This window comes from Microcebus murinus, chromosome 6, assembly GCF_040939455.1.
Source record: "Microcebus murinus isolate Inina chromosome 6, M.murinus_Inina_mat1.0, whole genome shotgun sequence".
Lineage (NCBI taxonomy): Eukaryota > Metazoa > Chordata > Mammalia > Primates > Cheirogaleidae > Microcebus > Microcebus murinus.
Window position 1 is genome coordinate 99563316 of NC_134109.1, and position 20213 is coordinate 99583528.

The window sequence follows — 20213 nt, forward strand, 5'->3', positions numbered from 1 at the left end:
ACACTCGAGAAATGTGAGCTATTACTATTACCATTATTTTAGACATTCAATAAACACTTGCTGACTGCCATACCTGTCCCTATTGTAACCCACTTCTGCGGTGGCATTGGGAGAGGGTATAAGAAGGTCAACTACACCAGTTTCAAGTTCCTGTAGAAGAAAGAAAAACATTTTTTGAGAAATGACAATCAAATGCATCAAGAGAATGAACCAATTACATTAAAGATCATACTAAAAAGAGAATATTTTGAGGATTTATAATGCTATTTGACAACCAAGCATCTCTATACTTTACTTCTGTGGTTTTGATTTAAAATGAAATTAGGATAACCCCCATATTGAAAATGTCCTGCAGTATGAAGAGCCAAGATGAATGAAAAAAAGTCAGTACAGGAGTTGGGGTTGCTGAGAGTGCAGTGATACTTCAAATAGACTCAATAAATGATAGTCAAGCATTATTTTAGTCACAGGATTTATCAGAAAAGTTCTGATACGAGGCAAAGCTGTAAGGGACAGAGCTGATCTGGAAGCAAAGCTGCCAATGAGGATCTAAAATTTGAACTGGTCCGATCTCTTTAACACTTCTTTTCTAATTCCCCTGGAACCTGCCAGTTCTACTTTGTTCTAAAAGCACCAGAATAAATCAAGCATATGGGTGGTTCTGGATTTGTGTCTTACATAAATGTACATATGTGTGGTTGTTTCCTCTGCCAATATTCTAGCACAACAGATGGTGAGTCACTGGTAGATGGCTAAGCACTGACATTTACATATAGCAAGGTATCTTGACAACATATTTCACAAACCACTGCTCTAATTCACCAATATATCACTAACAGCATGACTTTGAGACTTACATATATCCTTGCTACATTTATAAAAACATGTCTGACAGAATGATTACTGAAAACAGCAAAATGGCCACTATCTGACTAGATGACTCAGCAGGGGACACTGCATGAATATACCTGGCACATCTCTGTGATGGTGTCATCAAACACTCCTCCAGCATCATCGGCCCCTTCTCCAACCAGCTTAACCTTCCACGCTCGGGAAGGGAGACGGAGGTCTGATGCATTCAGCTTCACCACTTGTCTCGCTATTTGGACAAAGATGGGTTTACACTTTCGTCCTCTTTAAAAGAAAGGAAGAAGGGAATGAAATATAATTCTCACCAACTTCCCCAAACCACTACAAAGATCACTTGATGGTATCTTCCCGTCAGTGAATGAACAGGCCAGTTTAACAACAGTCAAACACTGCTAGACGCATTGTAACCACACTGGATACCAAGGTAAGTACCATCGTATTTTACAAGTGAGGACGTTAAGGCTTATAGAGACGAATGTTAGTAGTAACATTCATCCAAAAAAATTCCATCTGGTTAGTGAAACATACATACATATGCTAACCTGGTTGATATCCTCTTTACAGTAATTTGAGGTCCATAGTTTTTGCCCTGAACCATGGTTTTTCCTATGGAGCGCACCATTGGGAGAGTGTAGACTCTTGGGGCTAACAAAGGCCGAAGCTGTCCCTGTACAATGCCCCAAGTTCCAGCATTATAATGCGATGTGCTATTCTGTAACAGAAAGTAGGGTTATCAGAAATGGCATAATTTAAGTTTCGAACTCCTGACCTCGAGCAATCCGCCCGCCTCGGCCTCCCAGAGTGCTAGGATTACAGGCGTGAGCCACCACGCCCGGCAGTTTAAGTTTAAAAGAAATCACACTTTTCACTTTTAGAACACACATTCTTTTTGAAATGTACTTAAAAAGCATAAACCTGGGTATTTGTAATTATTAGTAACTTCTAAAAAATATTTTTTCTGATAAAATATGTAATTAATATTTTTAAAAATCTTAGAAAATACAGAAAAGGACATACACATACACACAAATGTAATGATCCATAATTCTACCTTATGGAGATGATCCCATTAACACTTTGATCTACTTCCTTCCAGTTTTCTTCTATGTGTAGACATACACTTTTCACATTGTTGAGATCATACTGTTTATATAATTTTGAGTTGCTTTTCTCACTTAACTTTGTATCATAAACATTTCTCCAACTAATTACAATTTACAAACACTCCATTTAGTGCTGTTCTGTATTCTGCTGCCTGGTTGATTATTTATTTCTAATAGTGATTTGTCATATCGCTCATATGCTCATTACTGGGTACCCAAAGGATTTTTGATTAAGTTTTATAAACTGATACACACTTTGGCAGGCATGGCTACACGTTAAACACATACCCATAAACAAAATAGCCAGCTTGTTACTGAACTATGCTATAAAAACAGACAAGTCAGCCAAATTTACTTTAATTTCCCCCACCGCCCCTACATAGGACCCAGAATACTCATTTGTAAGGGAGGAAAAAAAGCATCCTAAATTTCTCAGATTAATTTATATAACAACCTTGACTATGGTTCAAATAGCTTTGTATGCTTATGTTTTAAAATCATATATTAGACTTTGTAGAAATACATGACATGCTTAGGTATTTATACTTTCTCAAATTCTGGACAAACCCAACACAGAAAAAAATATCACTCTGTGCCCAGCTGCATGATGACTGATACCTGGCCTGTTCCTAAAACAGCAATAAAATGGGAATAGAATTGTTGCCTTTTCTGCTTCTCTTGGGTACTGAGAGTAAAGGAAGTATTAGCCATGAAAGAATTTTCCAAAGGCCCTGGGGCCTGGTAAACACATCATGGACACTGCTTACCAAGCCAGCCTGTTACCTGATTGTTGGGGCTGAGGTTCAGTAGCCTCCAGGACGAGTACATGAGGTCAGAGAAGTGGTAAAGCAGCCGCAGCCTGGCCCGCACGGTGTGAATGCTCACCTCTCTCAGCACCCCATATTGGGGGGGGACTGCATCAGGCAGGCCCAGCTGTAGAGGTACTGACACACCTATTCAGAAAGCAAATAAGCACTTGTGAAGGAAAATGCACTGCTTTCATTTTTCATATTCTGAAAAATGTCAAACACACAGAGAAACTGAGATAATTATACAATGGATATTCATTCTCACCACCTAAATTCTGTAATTAATATTTTGTTATATTTGCTTTTTCCTATGTGTATCTATTCCTCTATCCATTAGTTCATCTTAGTTTTTTTCATGCAGCTGTGTTGGTTTTTAAATGTCTTTATTTATCATTATGGAAACTTGGTCTTTTCTCCTTTTGTTTCCCATTTAATAATGGGACTTAAGCAGTTCCTTCACATACATACATAAAGCAAGCTGAATTCCTCATTTCATATCTAATAATTGTCATTTTCATAATAATGTGAGTTGTGAGCAAGAACCAGATAGGCAGTTCTGGAAAATGTAAATGGACAACTTAGCAGAGCCACCTCCTATACCCACTAGGGATCTGACAGAAAGCGGCCATGACAGAAGAAAGATATGGGTGTATGATTCATGAAGGCTTTTGACTGCAATAATAGCTCTGTAAGAAGCAAAGACTACAAGAACTGCATCCATGGCTACCCTCTTATAAAAACACATAAAAGAGTAAAAAGAAGATTCTAACTTATTTGAGTTTCCAGTGAATAAAGATTTGTACAGCTTGATTCCCACTACCGTTTTTTGTTTTTTCTTTTTTTTTGAAACAGTCTCACTCTGTTGCCCTGGGTAGAGTACAGTATAATTACAGCCTACCAGAGCCTCAAATTCCTGGGCTCAAGTGATCCTCTTGCCTCAGTTTCCCAAGTAGCTGGGATTACAGGTGCATGCCATCACATCCAGCTAATTTTTCTTATTTTTTGTAGAGATGGGGGTCTGTGTTGCCCAGCTGGTCTCAAATTCCCGACCTCAAGTGACCCTCCCACCTCAGCCTCCCAAAGTGCTTCTGATTACAGATGTGAGCTACCATGCCCCAAGTTCCAGCGTTATAATGATAATTGGCTCCAGTTCACATGATAATTGGCTAGCTAATTCCCACTACTCTTAACAAGAGCCAACATTTACTGAGTACTTTCTATGTGCCAGGCACTAGTCTAAGAGTTTTGTATCAATTGATTCACTTACTCCTATAGTTCTTCACAATAGATGCCATTATTACCCTCATTTTACAGAAAAAATACTGAGTCTCAAGGTCACTGAGATCATATATGGAGGAGCTGGGATTCAACATCAGCAGTGTGGTCCCAGAGTATGAACCTTTAACTGCCACACCGTATATGGCCTCTGCCTTGAAATGGAAGCGAAAGTCTTCTGAAGCCACTCAATACCTGAAATTGTCAGTATGGAGGCAGCACTGCTCACTCTTGATTCTGTTAACTAGAAACCATCTGTTGCTCATTTGGAATCTATCAGGCAGTCCTACTTTGAGAAAAAAATCTCTATGGGGAGCCTTCCCAAAGACCTGTGACTAAGAAGTAGAGAAGTTAGCAAAAAGGGAAGAAAATGTTGAGCTCTCAGGCATAAGGTTGCTTCAGAGAAATTCTAGTGCCTTAGACATCATGGGATGGTAGAAAGGAAGGGCTTGGGGGCCTGAGTAAGAAACAGCCCAAATATGAATAAATAAGTAAGAATGACAAATGCCATAATTAAGTTTACATTTGTGGAGAATAGAAGATAGATCCAATCAGAAGGGGCCCACAATTGGGTGTTAAGTACACAGTATGCATTATATTTTTCTTTAAATCTTTTTGTAGTTCTCTAAGGATTTCATAATAAAAAGTAAAACAAAGAAGAAAAAGCTAGAAACAGCCCACAAATCCTGCTACACATGGAGTAAAATGTCAGCAATTTGATTTGCCATGCCAATGCACAGACATCAAATGGTTAACTAGGGTGAAAAATTTGACAAATGGTCTCACTCTTTCGAGATAGGGTAGAGTGGCTTTTAATCTTTATTCCTAACAATGGGCCTTAGAAAGCTATAATTTGACATTTTTTTAATATATAAAAACACTTAGTTGCTTCTCTAAAATTATATGTTTTTGCTTGCATAAATAATAGGTTTTCTTCTTTTGAGGGTGCAGATAAGGACTGCTTCATACTGAAGTCAGCAGCAGAAATGCCTGCTATTAAAGTACTTACAGTGCTGGTAGCACAAAGAATGCTTTGGCTGCATGGGGGAAGGCTTATTGGTTTTAGAATGATGTTGGATGCGGTTTGGAACTGGCAAGCAGACAGAGCAGCAGGGTATTGCTGAGCAGCAGCAGGAGCATGGATATTTCATTCCTCACCTGGTGCTCTTGGTGGGACAGGTGGTGCTGTCCATGCAGCACTGTGGCAGCGGCCAGCTGAGATCTGCCTAATGTTTTTCCCTTGCAGAACTGTTACCAGGGTTGGTTCTCGAACATGGTTGGTGTGGCCTAGACCGAGCTGGGAATAAATTACAAGGACACAGAAATTCAATTAGAAAGAGGAAGAGAGAAAGTCAAGACGATGAAATTTGTCTTAGATAGTAACAGATATAAATAAGTTAATATCTGTACCAAGCATCAGCATCAATAATGAAATAAATTCTGATTTTCTCTATCATAATGCTCCTCACAACTCAGACTGTCTCCTAAAAACTAAGCTGCAGTGAAGCCGTTCCAAATCTAACAGATGAGTCCTTTTCTGAAAAAGCAATGAATTCTTGGAAAGTTAAAAAATAACAGAATGATCTATAGAGCTTTTAGTTAAAACACATTGATTTGTGTGTAACAATAAATAAACATAAATAAACACATACATGGAAGCACATTCCTATCTCCAGATCTCTATTCTTGGGAACACCCAGTGTTTAGCAGCTCAACAACCCAACATCATTAGGCAAGATCATGTCGTGGCACTGCCAGGGAACTCCCAAAGGTGTCTTCAACATTAACTCTCCAGCTTCTGTTAATGTAGTGATGAGACCACAGGAGCCAAATTGAGGCTACTATGAATAACACTAGATCTTGAATGTAAGGGTACCTGGCCTAGGGGAAGCCAGACCCAGAGAGGATTGATGGAGGAAGGGGAGGGGCTCTGCATGTGGGGCTAAAAGCCACTGTCGCAGTAGGCATCTCAAACATCTCCCACCAAGGTCTCTCCCTCCTCCATAGACAGAGGAGGCTGAACACATCAACCTCTCAAGTCTTTTCTCCATCTCTCAGAGACTCTGTTCACTCCTCTAAATAATAGGGGTGATGACTTCCCAGATCAACTGATGCTCCCAGGACCTAATCTTATGTATTACTGAAGTAATGGTGACAATGATGACAGTAGCAAGTACATATAGTGCTGCTTACTATGTGCCAGGCATTTATCAATGTCTGTAGATACACATATACTCAGTTGTTCTTAATTACTCTGCTCTACTGCCAGATTTTTTTTAAAAACCATGGCATAATACTTCCTTGGCCACAATAGGGAGAGAGAGATGCATAACTAGACTCACAAAATAATTAGTCCTATGGCAAAGTGATGTGCTTGGAGCACTGTGGTAGATATTACGAGTTTCTTAGCTTATCCCTTTCCCTAATGAGGAATGTTGTCAGATTTCTAGAATATGAGAGCAGCAAGCAAGATAAATATCTACCTGCCCTTCTGAATTGCTCCCCCAGGCATACACATCTCCATTTGATGCCAAAGCAAGTGTGTGTTCAGCTCCAACTGCCACATCTTCAATGACCACTCCAGCCAGGACAGGAATTTGCTGTGGTCGATTGTGATTACGAGCACGCCCCTCTGGCAAACCTATCAAGCGATCTGAAAAAAATAGCAAGAAAAAATGTTATGGATGGCACACCAGTCCTTTTATATTTTCTAATCAGTCCTTTAACTTTTTGTGGTGGAATAACAATAACATATGTAACTCATTGGGGCAAAAGTTGCTATTCTGGCAAGGTATACCAGATTTTGAGTAAATAAAAAGTTTGAAGCTGTTTCTTTGCAAAATGTCACAGTCTCCTTATTCACAAAAATAAAGAAAACTAAATCTCAAATCAGTAGCTTATTTCAAACCAAGAGGTTCCTCCAATATCCTCATATTTGAAAGGACTGGCACATAAGTTCACAAAGGCCCTCAAGTTTCTTATATTCTTTAAAAAAAGGTCAATTCAACTTGTCTTGTTTTCACACTTCCATCCAACCTCTCCTGTTACCCTGCCAAACTTCTAGAATGTGCTAGCCAGCCCCTGCTACCAATGTCCTCTAGGACTGATGGCCCACCTAGGACCTCTAGGTGGCTACCTTCTGCTACCTAACTTCACTTTCATCAATGCACTGAAACTGTACTCTCAAAAAAAGCAATGAGTTATCTCGTAACTGCCTACTGCAGTGGCCTTTTCTCAGACTCCAGCCCATGGGACACTGTGTAACCTTCTGGTAACATGGCCTGAGCTCTTCCTCCCTCGCAGAGACTCTGCGCCACCCCAGCTTGCCAGCTACCTTTCTTACCACTCCTTTCAAAGCCAACTCTCCCAAATCCTCTTCCTGTGCTTCCCTGCCCTTTACTCACATCCCCCACAGTTCTATTCTCTTTTTTTTTCATTGTATATTCTCTCTCTGGGTTTCTTAGATTGTATTAATAAGGCTTTTACTACTACCATTATGCAGTTAATGTCTCAAAACTACATCTCTATAACCAATTTTTCTGGAGTTCCAGCTTCAAATTCTCAATGGCCTGCTGGACATTTCCATACATTTATCTAGGCATGCAGATGGCCCCATTCAACATAAGTAAAACTAACCCTTCCCTACAAACCAGCTCACACCCTCAGTCAGCGGCATCAATGTTCTCCCACAACTGGAAACTTCAGGTATGGTTTACTTCTTCTTCTTCCTTACTCCTGTCTCACATACCCTCAGTCACTTCAACTTGCCAAGAAGTTCCACTTAAGAAGGTGAATATATTGCCAAGAAGTCCCACTGTGAATAGGATTTCTCAAGATTTGAACCATGAATGTTTGTGAATTCCTCCAACTCCTAAGATCTGTAGCCCCAATCTCTAAAAGGGACACAGAGGAGCTCTGGTGGTCAAGGTAGTATTTGTGGCAGCATGTCGGAGGCAGTAGAAAGGAGGAGGGGAAGGATTAGAGAAGGGATTCTTCTAGCAATAGTGAAGGCTCTCGCATAAGGGACCTTAATGGGAAGGGAAGTTTGTCCTTATAACAAAATTCATAAAAGCAGGCAGAAAACTAGCTAATGAATGATGGTAATAGTGGCTATTCATCAACCAGAACAAAAAAAAAATAACTTGATTTAGAGCACTTTCTATAACACTGGAAGGCAAATGTTTCTGTAATACATGGGTATACGAAACAAGCAATGTAAACTGCGAAATGCCTTACCTTGACCAAAGGTATACACATGGCCGTCTTTGGTCAAAGCAACAGAAAACTGAGTTCCACAAGCTACCTTTTTTATTCCAATTCCACAAAGGGCATCGACTTTCTGAAAAATAAAAGTGTAAGGCACAAACTTTAAGAAGGAAAAATAAAACACTCTTGAATTTGTCTACTGGCACATATAAAGAACTATCTTCTAATAAAAATACTAATCGTCATCTACCTGTTTCACCCAAATCCACACTCCTAAATGTTATTTTCTCCTACTGCTCTGCAAATTAACTGAATTTAGGGGAGGAAGTATGCAGGGGCAGAGGAAGTTTGACTAAAATTCCTAGGACCCCATGTGAAGTACCAGCATTGCTCTGGGCAACAGAGACCAAAGAGAAATCCATGACTTTTTACAGAACACTGCAAAACCATGTAAAGCCATAGGCTGCTCCCTGTTAGTTTAAGTATTTTAGCTTTCATAGGTGACAATAACTGCTTTATATGTTCCCCAGAGAGGGCTTTCCTGCTTCTCTGAACCCTAGCTCAATATTTACTAGTCGAACCATCAAGATATCACAAACAACATATGATGGTTGATCTGAAGCTGAATATAAATTGAAGATATGTAAATCGCACTGCTTATTAAATCTGTCAGGAAAACCCACATAAAAGAATTGCATAGGAAGTCTTTTGCACAGCCAAGAAATCTTCCATAATTTGAAAAAATAGCTTTTATTAGGTTATTAAGTATGAAATGTCTGATTTCCTTAAGTACTAAGTTTGACAATTGATATCTCTGACATTTCACTTTGACACATTTTATTTTTAATATGATGGTATACCCTCAGGTTTGCAAACATGTTGTGGCTTATGATTATCTTTCAAAACAATTTTTAGAGCAATTTTTGTGAAATCATGGATAAGTAAAAAATTCATGTTATTTTTGAATATGAGTTCTGCTATGGAACTAATGCAACACAAACAGCTCAAAATATCAATGTAGTGTTTGGGAAGGATGTGGCTAATGAATACACAGTATGTTGATGGTTTGAGAAGTTCCATTCTGGTGATTTTAATCTTGAAAATGAGCCACATGGGCAACCTGAGACCAAGGTGGATAATGATGAACTAAAAGCTGTAGGGGAAGCAAATCCATCTCAACCTATGCATGAATTAGCAGCAAGGTTTAACATTATTATTCCAACAATATTGGACCATTTGAAACAAATCAGCAAAGAAGCTAGATATATGGGTACTGCATAAATTCAATGAGCGTCAGAAGAGAAATCATCTCAAAGCTTGCCTTTCTTTACTGTCACGACATAAAGGCTAATCATTTCTATACCACATTGTCACATATGATGAACAATGGTTTCTTTTTGATAACTGCAAGCTTTTGGCACAATGGTTGGATAAAGATGCAGCACTGAAACACAGTTCAAAACTGAATATTCGTCAAAAAAAAAAAAAAAGCTAATGGTGTCTGTTTGGTGGTCCAGTGCTGGTATTATCCACTACAGCTTCATGACCTGGTCAATCCATTACAGCAGATGTCTACTGCAACCAAGTGGATGACATGATAAGGATGTTTGTGATTATGTAGCTGAGATTGGTCAACAGAGATAGGCCAATCCTCTTGCGAGGTAATGCTCAACCATGTGTCACACAAACAACGCTGCTCAGACTACAGAAGCTGACTTGGAAACTCTCTGTCATCCACTGTATTCACCAGACCTTGCACCAACTGACTACCATTTCTTCCAAGGCTTTGGACCACTTCTTGCAAGGAAAAATATTCAATTCTTAACAAGCTCTGGAAAATGGCTTTCGCGATTTCCTCACCACTTGTTCTCCAGGCTTCTTCATTGCTGACATAAACAAGCTATCATTAAGATGGAAAAACTATGTCAATAGTTTAGGTACATACTTTGATTAATTTTACTGCTTCTTGTTTGAGATATAATAAACTACACTTTTGATTTGAAATCAGACATTTTATATTTAATGACCTAATAATTTATTTGTTATGCCCTTGTATTTCCTTTACACTGTTTTTTAAAAAGATATGCATATCTGTATAATTCAATGCTAATAATAAGCTGAAATGGCAGTTGCAACCAGAAGATTACAAAGGATTGCTCATGGCTTCCTCCATAAGACACCCTAGAGGTATGTTTCTAACTATTTCTTCTCTGCTGCATTGGAGGTAGTCCCACAGTGTTTAGTCCATCTAAGGAGACAGAAGCTTATCCTTGCAGAATTTTTATATCCAGTTTAGCTATTAATGGTTTATTTAAAATCAAGACCTAGGATGCTGGGCATTCAAGAATGAGCAACAGAAGCTTCTAAACTTCATTATGAATTACCAAAAATGTTAAAGGTAAATTATTTACAACTAAAAATAGGTACTGACATAGATGAAAACTATTTATGTTGTCTGAAAACCTAGATTTAAAGGCAATACTGACCTGAGGGGAAGATTTTGCAGTGGAATTTCCTAAGCCTAGTTTTCCATAGTCTCCATCTCCAAAAGCCCACACCATGGAGCCATCTGTTGACACTGCCAATGTGTGGTTTAACCCACAAGCCACCTGAGGAAGTAACAGGATGTTTGATAAGACAAACCACAAGACCTAAAAAACACATATCTCTGTTTCTGGGATCTTAGTTCTCCACTTCAGTGAAAAACTTGGCTGTTTCTAAAGATTTTTTATTGGCTTCAGAGTATACTACAATTGTTAACCAAAATGTGTTAACAAGAAATAATTCCAAATGTCTACAAAGAACTTTTTTCTTCAAGATGAAATCTTGTTTCAAATATCTGTAGCTAACTCAGAATAAGAAAGTATAAAAGATGGGAGGGGAAGTACATATAACTCAAAAATACTCATTCACACTAGAGAGTATCTAAGGAATGATATAGAAAAAGACAAAAATATCTTATCTCCTTTTTAAGAGACACTCTCAGTGTATACAGAATAGGGATAATCACTGCTTCAAGGCAGTAGCTACCAATAATGCTGTAATTCAGTCATCCAATTCAAGGCTACCAGACAGAGAGGCCGCCACAAATATCTGCTTGAAGGCTTTATAGCAAGTGGTATTACTACTTTATAAAGAGGCTTTTAAAAATATTCACATCCTGAAATAAGGGTTTTGTTTGTTTGTTGTATAATCAAACAACTTGACTTAAAATGTGAATTTCACATTGGGAAAAAGTGAAAAATTATTAAGTAGACCAATCAAAATGTACATGAGGTTAAGTACAATTAGCAATACTGGTCTTCTTGAAGAAAGAGCATCTAACTGCACATAGAAGAAATGAGAAACTATGATTAGCTCTAAGATCTTATTGACTTAGTCCATGCCTGTCCAATCTGATATCCCTCCAGTGCAGTCACTCGCTCTGGTAGCTTTTTGTTAGAGGTGTTTCCAAGACCCAGACGACCATAGTCACCATTCCCAAAGGTAAACAGCTTGCCATCTGAAGTTACCACTGCTGAGTGCTTGAAGCCACAAGACATCTAAAACAGAACCAAGGAGAAAAAATTAGGAGGGGATGCTAAGAAAAAGATCAATCAGTCATTTTTGGTTATTAATGTAACAATAAAGTTTTTTACATAAACTTCATTGACAACTCAGAATCTTCAAGACCAGAGTATTCCATCTCCCCAAGTGGCTCGCCTGGCTCCCTAGGTCTGATCTAGCTCAACAGTCTCAGGAAGACCAAGCTAAACAGCATACCTTGGAATTGCTGTTGCTACTCTTGAGGTGTGTACAGATGACTTAGACTAAATGAGATAATGAATGGAGAAAGTCTTCATAAACTAGAAGGTGCTATGCAATTTTACAGTATTATTTTAGATCACTAAATGATTTTCCAGAAAATGCATATGAACTTAGCTTTTGGAACAAAAATGATAGATTAAAAGCAGAATTTTCCATTTATCTGTGTATCAAGAACTGTGTGGCAGAAGCTAACCCACAGTGTTTCTTCTGAGGGCCTGCAGCACGCTCGCTTGGGCCAACCAGCTGGCTCAGGAAATAGAAAAGTCCATTCTAACACCAAAGCCCACTCAAACTTCTAATAAGCTCAACAATGAATCTGAACATCCAAAACCAGTAGATCTCTTATAATCATTGTGTAATATATTTTCACTATCTTTCCTGTTACCTAAATTTAAGAACTCTATTCAACAACTAGTATATTTACATTCAAAGGCAAACTTATTCATATCCTGCCTGACCTGTACCACTTCTTCTCCTTGTAAGGCCTCGATCTGCCTGGGCCGTCGCTGCCTGTCGCTGTTCCCGTGGCCAAGTTTACCATAGTCACCGTCTCCCCAGCTAAAGACCTCACCACTTTCAGTCAGGGCCATCGAGTGCCCATCAGAACCACAAGAAGTCACCAGCTGGGTCACCACAAAGCCTGGAACACAGCAGAAACGCAACAGGAGTCACTGGATGTTAAAACTCTCCTCTTTACTTGCAGCTGCTGCTGAATACCCTCAAAATCAAAAAATACCAAAATAGTACTATGGAAATAAGAATAATTTATTTAATTTTAAATCAAATTTGTAGCCATAACTTAGAAAATCTGGGAGCAGTCACATAAATAATGAAGAGGATAAGGAAAAGGAAGAGAATGATAGCAACAGTTATAGCCATTTGACTATGTTCTGGCCATTCCTATAAATGCTTTACATGGATTATCTCATTTTCTATTTTCACACAGAACCTATGAAGCAGATACTAACATCCTCATTTTTTTTTTTATCTCAATGTTGTTTATTATAGAAAGCTATCATAAATAAACTGAAAATCCAAAAGTAGAATAGGTTACGGTACAATCAAACAATGCAGTATTTTGTATACATAAAAATATACTTAAAAAAAGATATTTATGACATATTAAGAGAAAAATTAGATGAAAAATACAGTGTAGAGTTCACCAAAAGCACATGTTAATACAAGAATGTACACAGCAACACTATTAATAATAGACTCAAACTGGAACCTATACAAATGTTTATCAACAAAAGAATAAATTGTGTTATATTCACATACTGGAATACTACCCAGAAATAAGCACGGATAAACTACAACAGCATCCTCACTGTTTCATTCTGTTTTTTAAATTTTTATTTTTTAGAGACAAGGCATGGCTCTGTTGCCTGGGCTGGAATACAGTGGCATGATCACAGATCACTGCAACTTTGAACTCCTGGACTCAAGCGATTCTCCCACATCAGCCCCCAGGAAGCTGGGCCTATAGGTACCCACCACCATACCAGGGTAATTTTTCAAATTTTTATTTTTTTAGAGAAGAGGTCTCACTACATTGCCTAGGCCGATCTCAAACTCCTGGGCTCAAGTGACCCTCCCACCTCAGACTCCTGAGTAGCTGGCAATATAGGTGCAAGCCACTATGTCCAGCCCTAAAACCCTCATTTTATAATTGGGGAAACTGAGTCAAAAAGAAGTCTAGTAGTTTGTGCAATGTTCCAGAGCTAGGGACTAGTAGAACTGATAAGAACTCTGCCCATGTTTCCATCCTCATTGCTGTGCTCTTCACACCTAAATATCAAGGAAAGGAACTTAGAGCTTCTCAGAAATTTATTCTAAACTCACAGTTACTTATCTTCTTTTATTCCACATTCTCTTTGTAGTCTTCAGAGTCACTAAGAGTACAGTTAAGGAACAAGCCAGGGGCCCCTACAGTGGTTTCTTCAGAGGTATTCTTTCTCCAAGTAACACAGAACTCTGACAGAGATGCCCTTTAAAACCTTTATACATTTGCAGATTTCCATATAAACTGATTTTTAATTTTAATGAAACACATGCATGATTGCTACTGCTATTAATATTTTACCTCAATACAGTTTTGCCATTTTAAAGAATTTGTTTATAATCTTCGGTGGGTCTCAAAAATAGTTATTTACATATCATAGAATTCTAGTATTGCTATTAATAACTTGCAAAATAATATAGCTTAAAACATATAAATTAAGGCTGTATGCATGTTTAAGTGAGAATTTAAATATAAGGGAAAACCCAGTATGATATTATCTAGCAAAGGTTTGAGAAAAATTCCAGTATATTAGCAAACCTACAGTTAGGTTGTAGGCTTTGACCAGCTTTTAATTAAGGAGAATTTTACCTTGTAAGGCTGATATAACTGTCAGCACATGAAGGTCATCTGAATTTCCTTGTCCTAATCTGCCATAACTTCCTTCCCCACAAGCCAACACTGTGCCATTGGCTTGGATGACAAATGTACAATTCTGACCACATATGACCTAGTATAAAAACACACCATTTAATACTTTATTTTTTATTATATAGCTTCAACATGCAAACATTTAAAATTATTCCATGTACACTAAGGATACCTTTATCAATTCTTTTATCCTTTAAATAAAGATAAAGGGTTGATATATGAGATCCGTAAAGCCCTTGATTACTATAAAACTGCTTATTTAACCAAGAGATACAGGAGACTCACTTGACTATTTAAAATAATTTAGAACAATAAACTAGATAAAAGAAAGAAGAAACGGTAATGGGGAAATATTAAAGACAGGGCCAGAAACAAGCAGAAACTGTAGGGAGCATATACAAGACAGAGTTGTACATTCTGGGACTATCTGAGGTAGAGAAGAACAAGAGAGAAAGCAGTGGCCTCAAGAAGGCTTTGAAAATATATAGTACCGTGATTATTAGAAGAAGGGAGTGCGGTCAATGAAATCTGGCTAAAAAATCCTAGGACGTTTATGGCCCCAAAGACAGAATCACAAATTAGGAGTATCTAAACTTCTATAAATATATAGCAGGCAGGCCTAAGGCATCATGATGTTAACTCATTACATTTGGAAGCAAGAAAAATTCAGAGACTTGTTAACAAAACTTAAGTCTGATAAAAATCTTAGCAAGTTTTTATTTGGAAGCTTTACATCATAACTTTCTTTAATGATTCCTCACAATAGACAATAGATTACAATATGGACAAGCTTTATCCCATAAGTTACTGACAGCAAAGGAACTGGAACTGATAGTTCCCAATTTTCTTTCTTTTATTTTTTTTTGAGACAGTCTCATTCTGTTGCCTGGGCTAGAGTGCTGCAGTGTCAGCCTAGCTCACAGCAACCTCAAACCCCTGGGCTCAAGCGATCTTCCTGCCTCAGTCTCCCTAGTAGCTGGGACTACAGGCTTGCACCACCATACCTGGCTAATTTTGTTCTATATATTTTTAGTTGTCCAGCTAATTTCTTTCTATTTTTAGTAGAGACAGAGTCTAGCTTTCGTTCAGGCTGCTCTCAAACTCTTGAGCTCAAACGATCCACCTGACTTGGCCTCTCAGAGTGCTAGGATTACAGGCATGAGCCACCACGCCCAGCCTAGTTCCCAAGGTTCTTCTCCATTTTTTACCCAGTTAGTTACCTGTTGGGCCTGTGAGAATGAAGGAGCTGCTGCAGGTACCATTACATTTCTTCCAGCTTCTGCCAGCTGTCCATGCCTGCCAGCACCCCACAAGTAGACATCACATTTGCCTCCCAGGTGCCAATCCTAGAATGCCACAATCATTGTAAAATTAGATTTATCCATTCATTTAAACAGGCACATACTGAGTACCAAATGTGTGCCAACCTCTACACCAGGGCACAAACACACAAGCATTTAGAATCAAAACATTTACTGAGAACCACCATATGTTAATTGTTATCTTTGTCTTTACTGACCTCGGGTCTTGAAGTTGCCCAAGACATAATTTGTTCATCCATGCCATTAATCCATTTACTGTTATCCTGCAAGACAAGGGGTACATTAGGATCATTCCTGCTTAGTCTGGATTTATCTGTTCTTAACAACAAAATCTTCTGACAACTAAGTTTTCTTTTCAAAAAAGAACATGATAATATTATGAGAAATTATTTGATAGCAGTTTTATAATTATATGGAAACTTGATTTTATACATTGTCAATATTTCTTTTTATTATAAACATTTTTACTATCACTATCGCTATAGCATTCATGATTCAAAGTTAACCATTAGCTTTCTAAACACCCATAGGCACAAGATCACATACAAGAGCCACTGCCCCCATAAACTCCCGTGTCATGTCACTGTGGGCAAATCACTTTCTAGGCTTCAGTTTCCTCATCTATGAAATGAGAGAGCTGGACTCAGAAGGACATTTCCTGATTAAAATATTCTCTATAGTCATGTGCTGAATAATGATGTTTCAGTCAACAGACCTCATGTATGACAGTGATCTCATAAGATTATAAAACCATATTTTTAATGTACCTGTTCTATGTGTAGAAACATAAATATTTACCATTGTGTGACAACTGACTATTCAATAAAGTAATGTGCTATATTGTTTAGGTGTGTAGTAGGCTGTATCATCTAGGTTTGTGAAAGTATACTCTATGATATTTGCACAATGTCAAAATTGCCTAACACATTTCTTAGAACATATCCCCACCAGTAAGCAACGCATGACTGCATTTAGGTAATTTACCTCAATTGATATGTCTGTTCTATACTGTATTTATATTTATATATTTGCATAAGTAAATTTTAAGTATAAAAAGAGATTGTCAGATCAAGTGCTAGCCTGTACTATCTACAAAGGTGTGTTATCTACACCATAGTTTCTACAACTGGACATTCAAATATAATCAGAAAGAAATAATAATTGGAATGCTCTTCCATATTCTTACTTGATCCTGACTAAAGACATGATTGAAGTGCTAAATAAGTTAGAATCTTAATGCGGCATAAATCTCATAAGATGACCAGGAAAAGATGCTAAAATATATACAAATAAGGCACTAATAAGGTACCTATGGACAAAAGAAAATGGGAAAATATGGGACAGTCATTGAGAATGTGTAGGTTTGTTTACAAAAGCTCCACAGTTCTCGTATTATCAATCTCTGTCACCATAGAGGCCTGCCATCAGATTGAAAGTGAGTATCTGAAGGAAAAATATTCTCAGTTTATGTAAGGGTATGCTTCTAGCCATTCAAGCTAGCAAATGCATACTAAAGGTCTGCTATATGCCAAACACTCATGATACAATGTCAGCTGTAAATAACAGCATCTCATATTACGTTTACCATTAGGAATACTAGTTCATCCTCTGGAACAGGCTCTAGATCTGGAACAGTAAAAGATTCTGGAAACTGTGCTCCATTGGTCAGGGCTTCAGCAGCTTTTATGGTAGTTGAGAAACATTCTAACCAGGCCCACTCATTTGGATTCCAGGATGCAGGGTCAGGGAGACAGTTCTGGTGGTGCGGTGGCACTGGAGGGTTACATAACAGCTGATCCAGATGAAGTCCCACAGCAAGGGAGGCCAGACATTGCATATAGGGGCTGTGAACAAGCTGGTCACCACAAACTACATGAGGCTAAAAGAAAATGCAAGAATGTTAATGTTGAAGAGTCTCTGTCAAATATTCTAAATTAATATATTGCATTCTGAAAGCCTGTCATCATATTTTTTTAAGTTTACTGTGTTTTAAAATTTTTTTGCTTTGAAATAATTTTAGATTTATAGAGCATTACAGAGATAGTATAGAGAATGCTTATATACCCTTCACCTAACTTTCTCTAATGTTGACATCTTACACAATGCTGTCACATTTATCAAAACTAAGAAACTAACATAGGTACAATACTAACTAAACCACAGAACTTTATTTGGTATTTCTCAGTTTTCTCCCTAATACCCCCTCTTTCTGCTCCAGGATCTAATTCAAGATATCACATTGCACATAGTGTATTTGCATTATAGCTTTTCTTGATTGGAAAAAAAAAAAAAAAGCAGATAACTACTAAACCATGGAAATCTGCTCCCTCTCCCATTTCCTCCTTTATCAAGGGAACCCTGACGGCCATCCAAGGAAAATCTTTCCTTCTTCCATGTCATTCCTTAAAGGCAGTAAAGCAACTCTGTGAAAGACTGATTCAGAAAAGAATACCTGGCAAATACATCAGTGAAATTAACTAGGTGTGGTAACAGTTGATTATATTAATGTAGTCTGGCAAAGAAGAAGAAGAAAAATCCCAAGAGCTCTGCCTAGGGGCAGCGCATTGTGACTACTGAGGGCTTGAAGATAGGCTTTTAGAATGACTGCCTGGACAACAAGTCCAAATTCTACAATTCCTCATTCCAGTAATTAATTATCCTACTCAGTTCAATGTAGCTCTTCCACTAAAATTTCCATAAAGAATGACCTGGTAAGTGAAGAGGATGTTCACTCTGGTACCCATATCCATCCCTACTCCCCAACTTTGGGATGGCAAAGCCACACAAAAATAGATATATGGGTCAGAAAGGGGAAGATGATACTCTGAGGCACAGGTATTTTAAGAAGTTTTGGAGTGAATAATCTGAAAAAGAATAATACAAATTTTGGGGTTTTTAAAAATTTTATTCTGGTGGAAATAAAGTAAGAATACATTTAGGATTATTGAACAACTGTCTCAGGCATGACATCTTCATGTGACCTGCCCAAATAGCACCACTTATTTTCCTCAAACTTCACGCTCTTAAGGGACAAATTCAAAGCTCCAAAGCACTAGGCATCTGTGGATCTCTAGAAGTGTAAAGATTACCTTTTCATAGGCATACTGCTCCTGAAGCATCATGGGCAACCGCTCCAGAAATGCTCTCATGCAGGGAGCCATGTTTAATCCCAGAACACCCTGTTGTTTCAGTGCTGTCCTACAGGTTGCTAAAACATGATTGGCAGCAGCCCATTCTGCTGTACAATTCACGACCAAAACATCCTGGTTGAAAATAAATTATGCCACATGATAAATTTGTTTAAATAAAAGATAATGCTATCACCGTTCAATTTGAGAAATTCCTTCCAGTAATTGCATTAAATACTTTTGCCTTTTGAACATTTTATATCCAAAAGGGTTATACTTTTAATGCTTACGGAACTTTAAAACATCCTAAATTTTGTCTAAGTAAAAATGAATAAATAAGAATCACAAAACTTGTGAAAATCCTTGGATTAGCTGGTTCTTTTTAAAACAATGTAAATTATTAGCTATTTCACAGGACTTTTAACAGGACAAGGTATCTAGTATATTTCAAAAGTCTAATATGGCCAGGTGCAGTGGCTCACGCCTGTAATCCTAGCTCTCTGGGAGGCCGAGGTGGGTGGATCGTTTGAGCTCAAGGAGTTCAAGAGCAGCCTGAGCAAGAGCGAGACACTGTCTCTACTAAAAATAAAAAAAAATAAAAAGTTAATTGGCCAACTGAAAATGGAAAAAAAAAATAAAGAAATAAAAAAAAATTAAAAAAAAAAAAAAGTCTAATAAGACCCCAGGGACACAAGAGGGACATAGCTGCAAAAGTGGCAGCACAGCTTTAACTCTGGTTCTATGGTTTATTCCACACAAGCTACTTTTGCCCAGGGTCTGATTCTATATTTTACCTAAAGTAGGACTACTCATGCAGGTTTATAGCTTATTTTAACATCATTTAACCACATAAAATGTAAATCAAAGAAGTACATTGCCTCTAATGTACTAAAGGGTATGAAAAATAATACTGTAGGAGATAATGTCGTATCTTAGAATTACTTCGGAGCAGGGCAGTTAGTATTTTTATGAGACTTTTTTTTTTTTTAATAAGAGATAGGGTCTGATTTTGTCACCAGGGCTGGAATGCAGTGGTGTGAGCTGTGGTGGAACTACAGGCACATGCCACCACACCTGGCTAATCTTTTATTTTTTGTAGAGACAAAATTAATCTAAAGTGGTAGAATTACAGGCATGAGCACCATGTCCAGCCTAGAATATTAAATTTGAAAGCCAAGATAAAAAGTTAAATGTCTTTGCAATAGTTCTTTTCAGGGAAAAATTCCTTTGAGATAGTTTAGTGCTATGTCAAAAATCATGTC

The 20213-nt window shown here is 37.8% G+C and overlaps 1 protein-coding gene across 12 annotated transcripts in view; it reads right to left on the reverse strand.

The window, feature by feature from the left end:
- Nucleotides 1–20213, reverse strand: part of HERC1 (HECT and RLD domain containing E3 ubiquitin protein ligase family member 1) — a 217817-nt gene that overhangs the window by 41165 nt on the left and 156439 nt on the right. For 11 of the 12 annotated variants that reach the window (XM_076004460.1, XM_076004459.1, XM_076004465.1 and 8 more), the window contains exons 60-74: nt 18913–19086; nt 17409–17702; nt 16021–16086; nt 15722–15847; nt 14442–14580; nt 12529–12710; nt 11650–11805; nt 10750–10872; nt 8294–8396; nt 6541–6710; nt 5216–5354; nt 2757–2926; nt 1413–1582; nt 969–1134; nt 74–150 (exon numbers count right to left, since the gene is read on the reverse strand). In XM_076004460.1, the coding sequence (XP_075860575.1) occupies nt 74–150; nt 969–1134; nt 1413–1582; nt 2757–2926; nt 5216–5354; nt 6541–6710; nt 8294–8396; nt 10750–10872; nt 11650–11805; nt 12529–12710; nt 14442–14580; nt 15722–15847; nt 16021–16086; nt 17409–17702; nt 18913–19086 (2255 nt within the window). Of the gene's footprint in view, nt 1–73; nt 151–968; nt 1135–1412; nt 1583–2756; nt 2927–5215; nt 5355–6540; nt 6711–8293; nt 8397–10749; nt 10873–11649; nt 11806–12528; nt 12711–14441; nt 14581–15721; nt 15848–16020; nt 16087–17408; nt 17703–18912; nt 19087–20213 lie in introns of those variants that run through there. The other variant, XM_076004468.1, reaches the window with a different exon arrangement.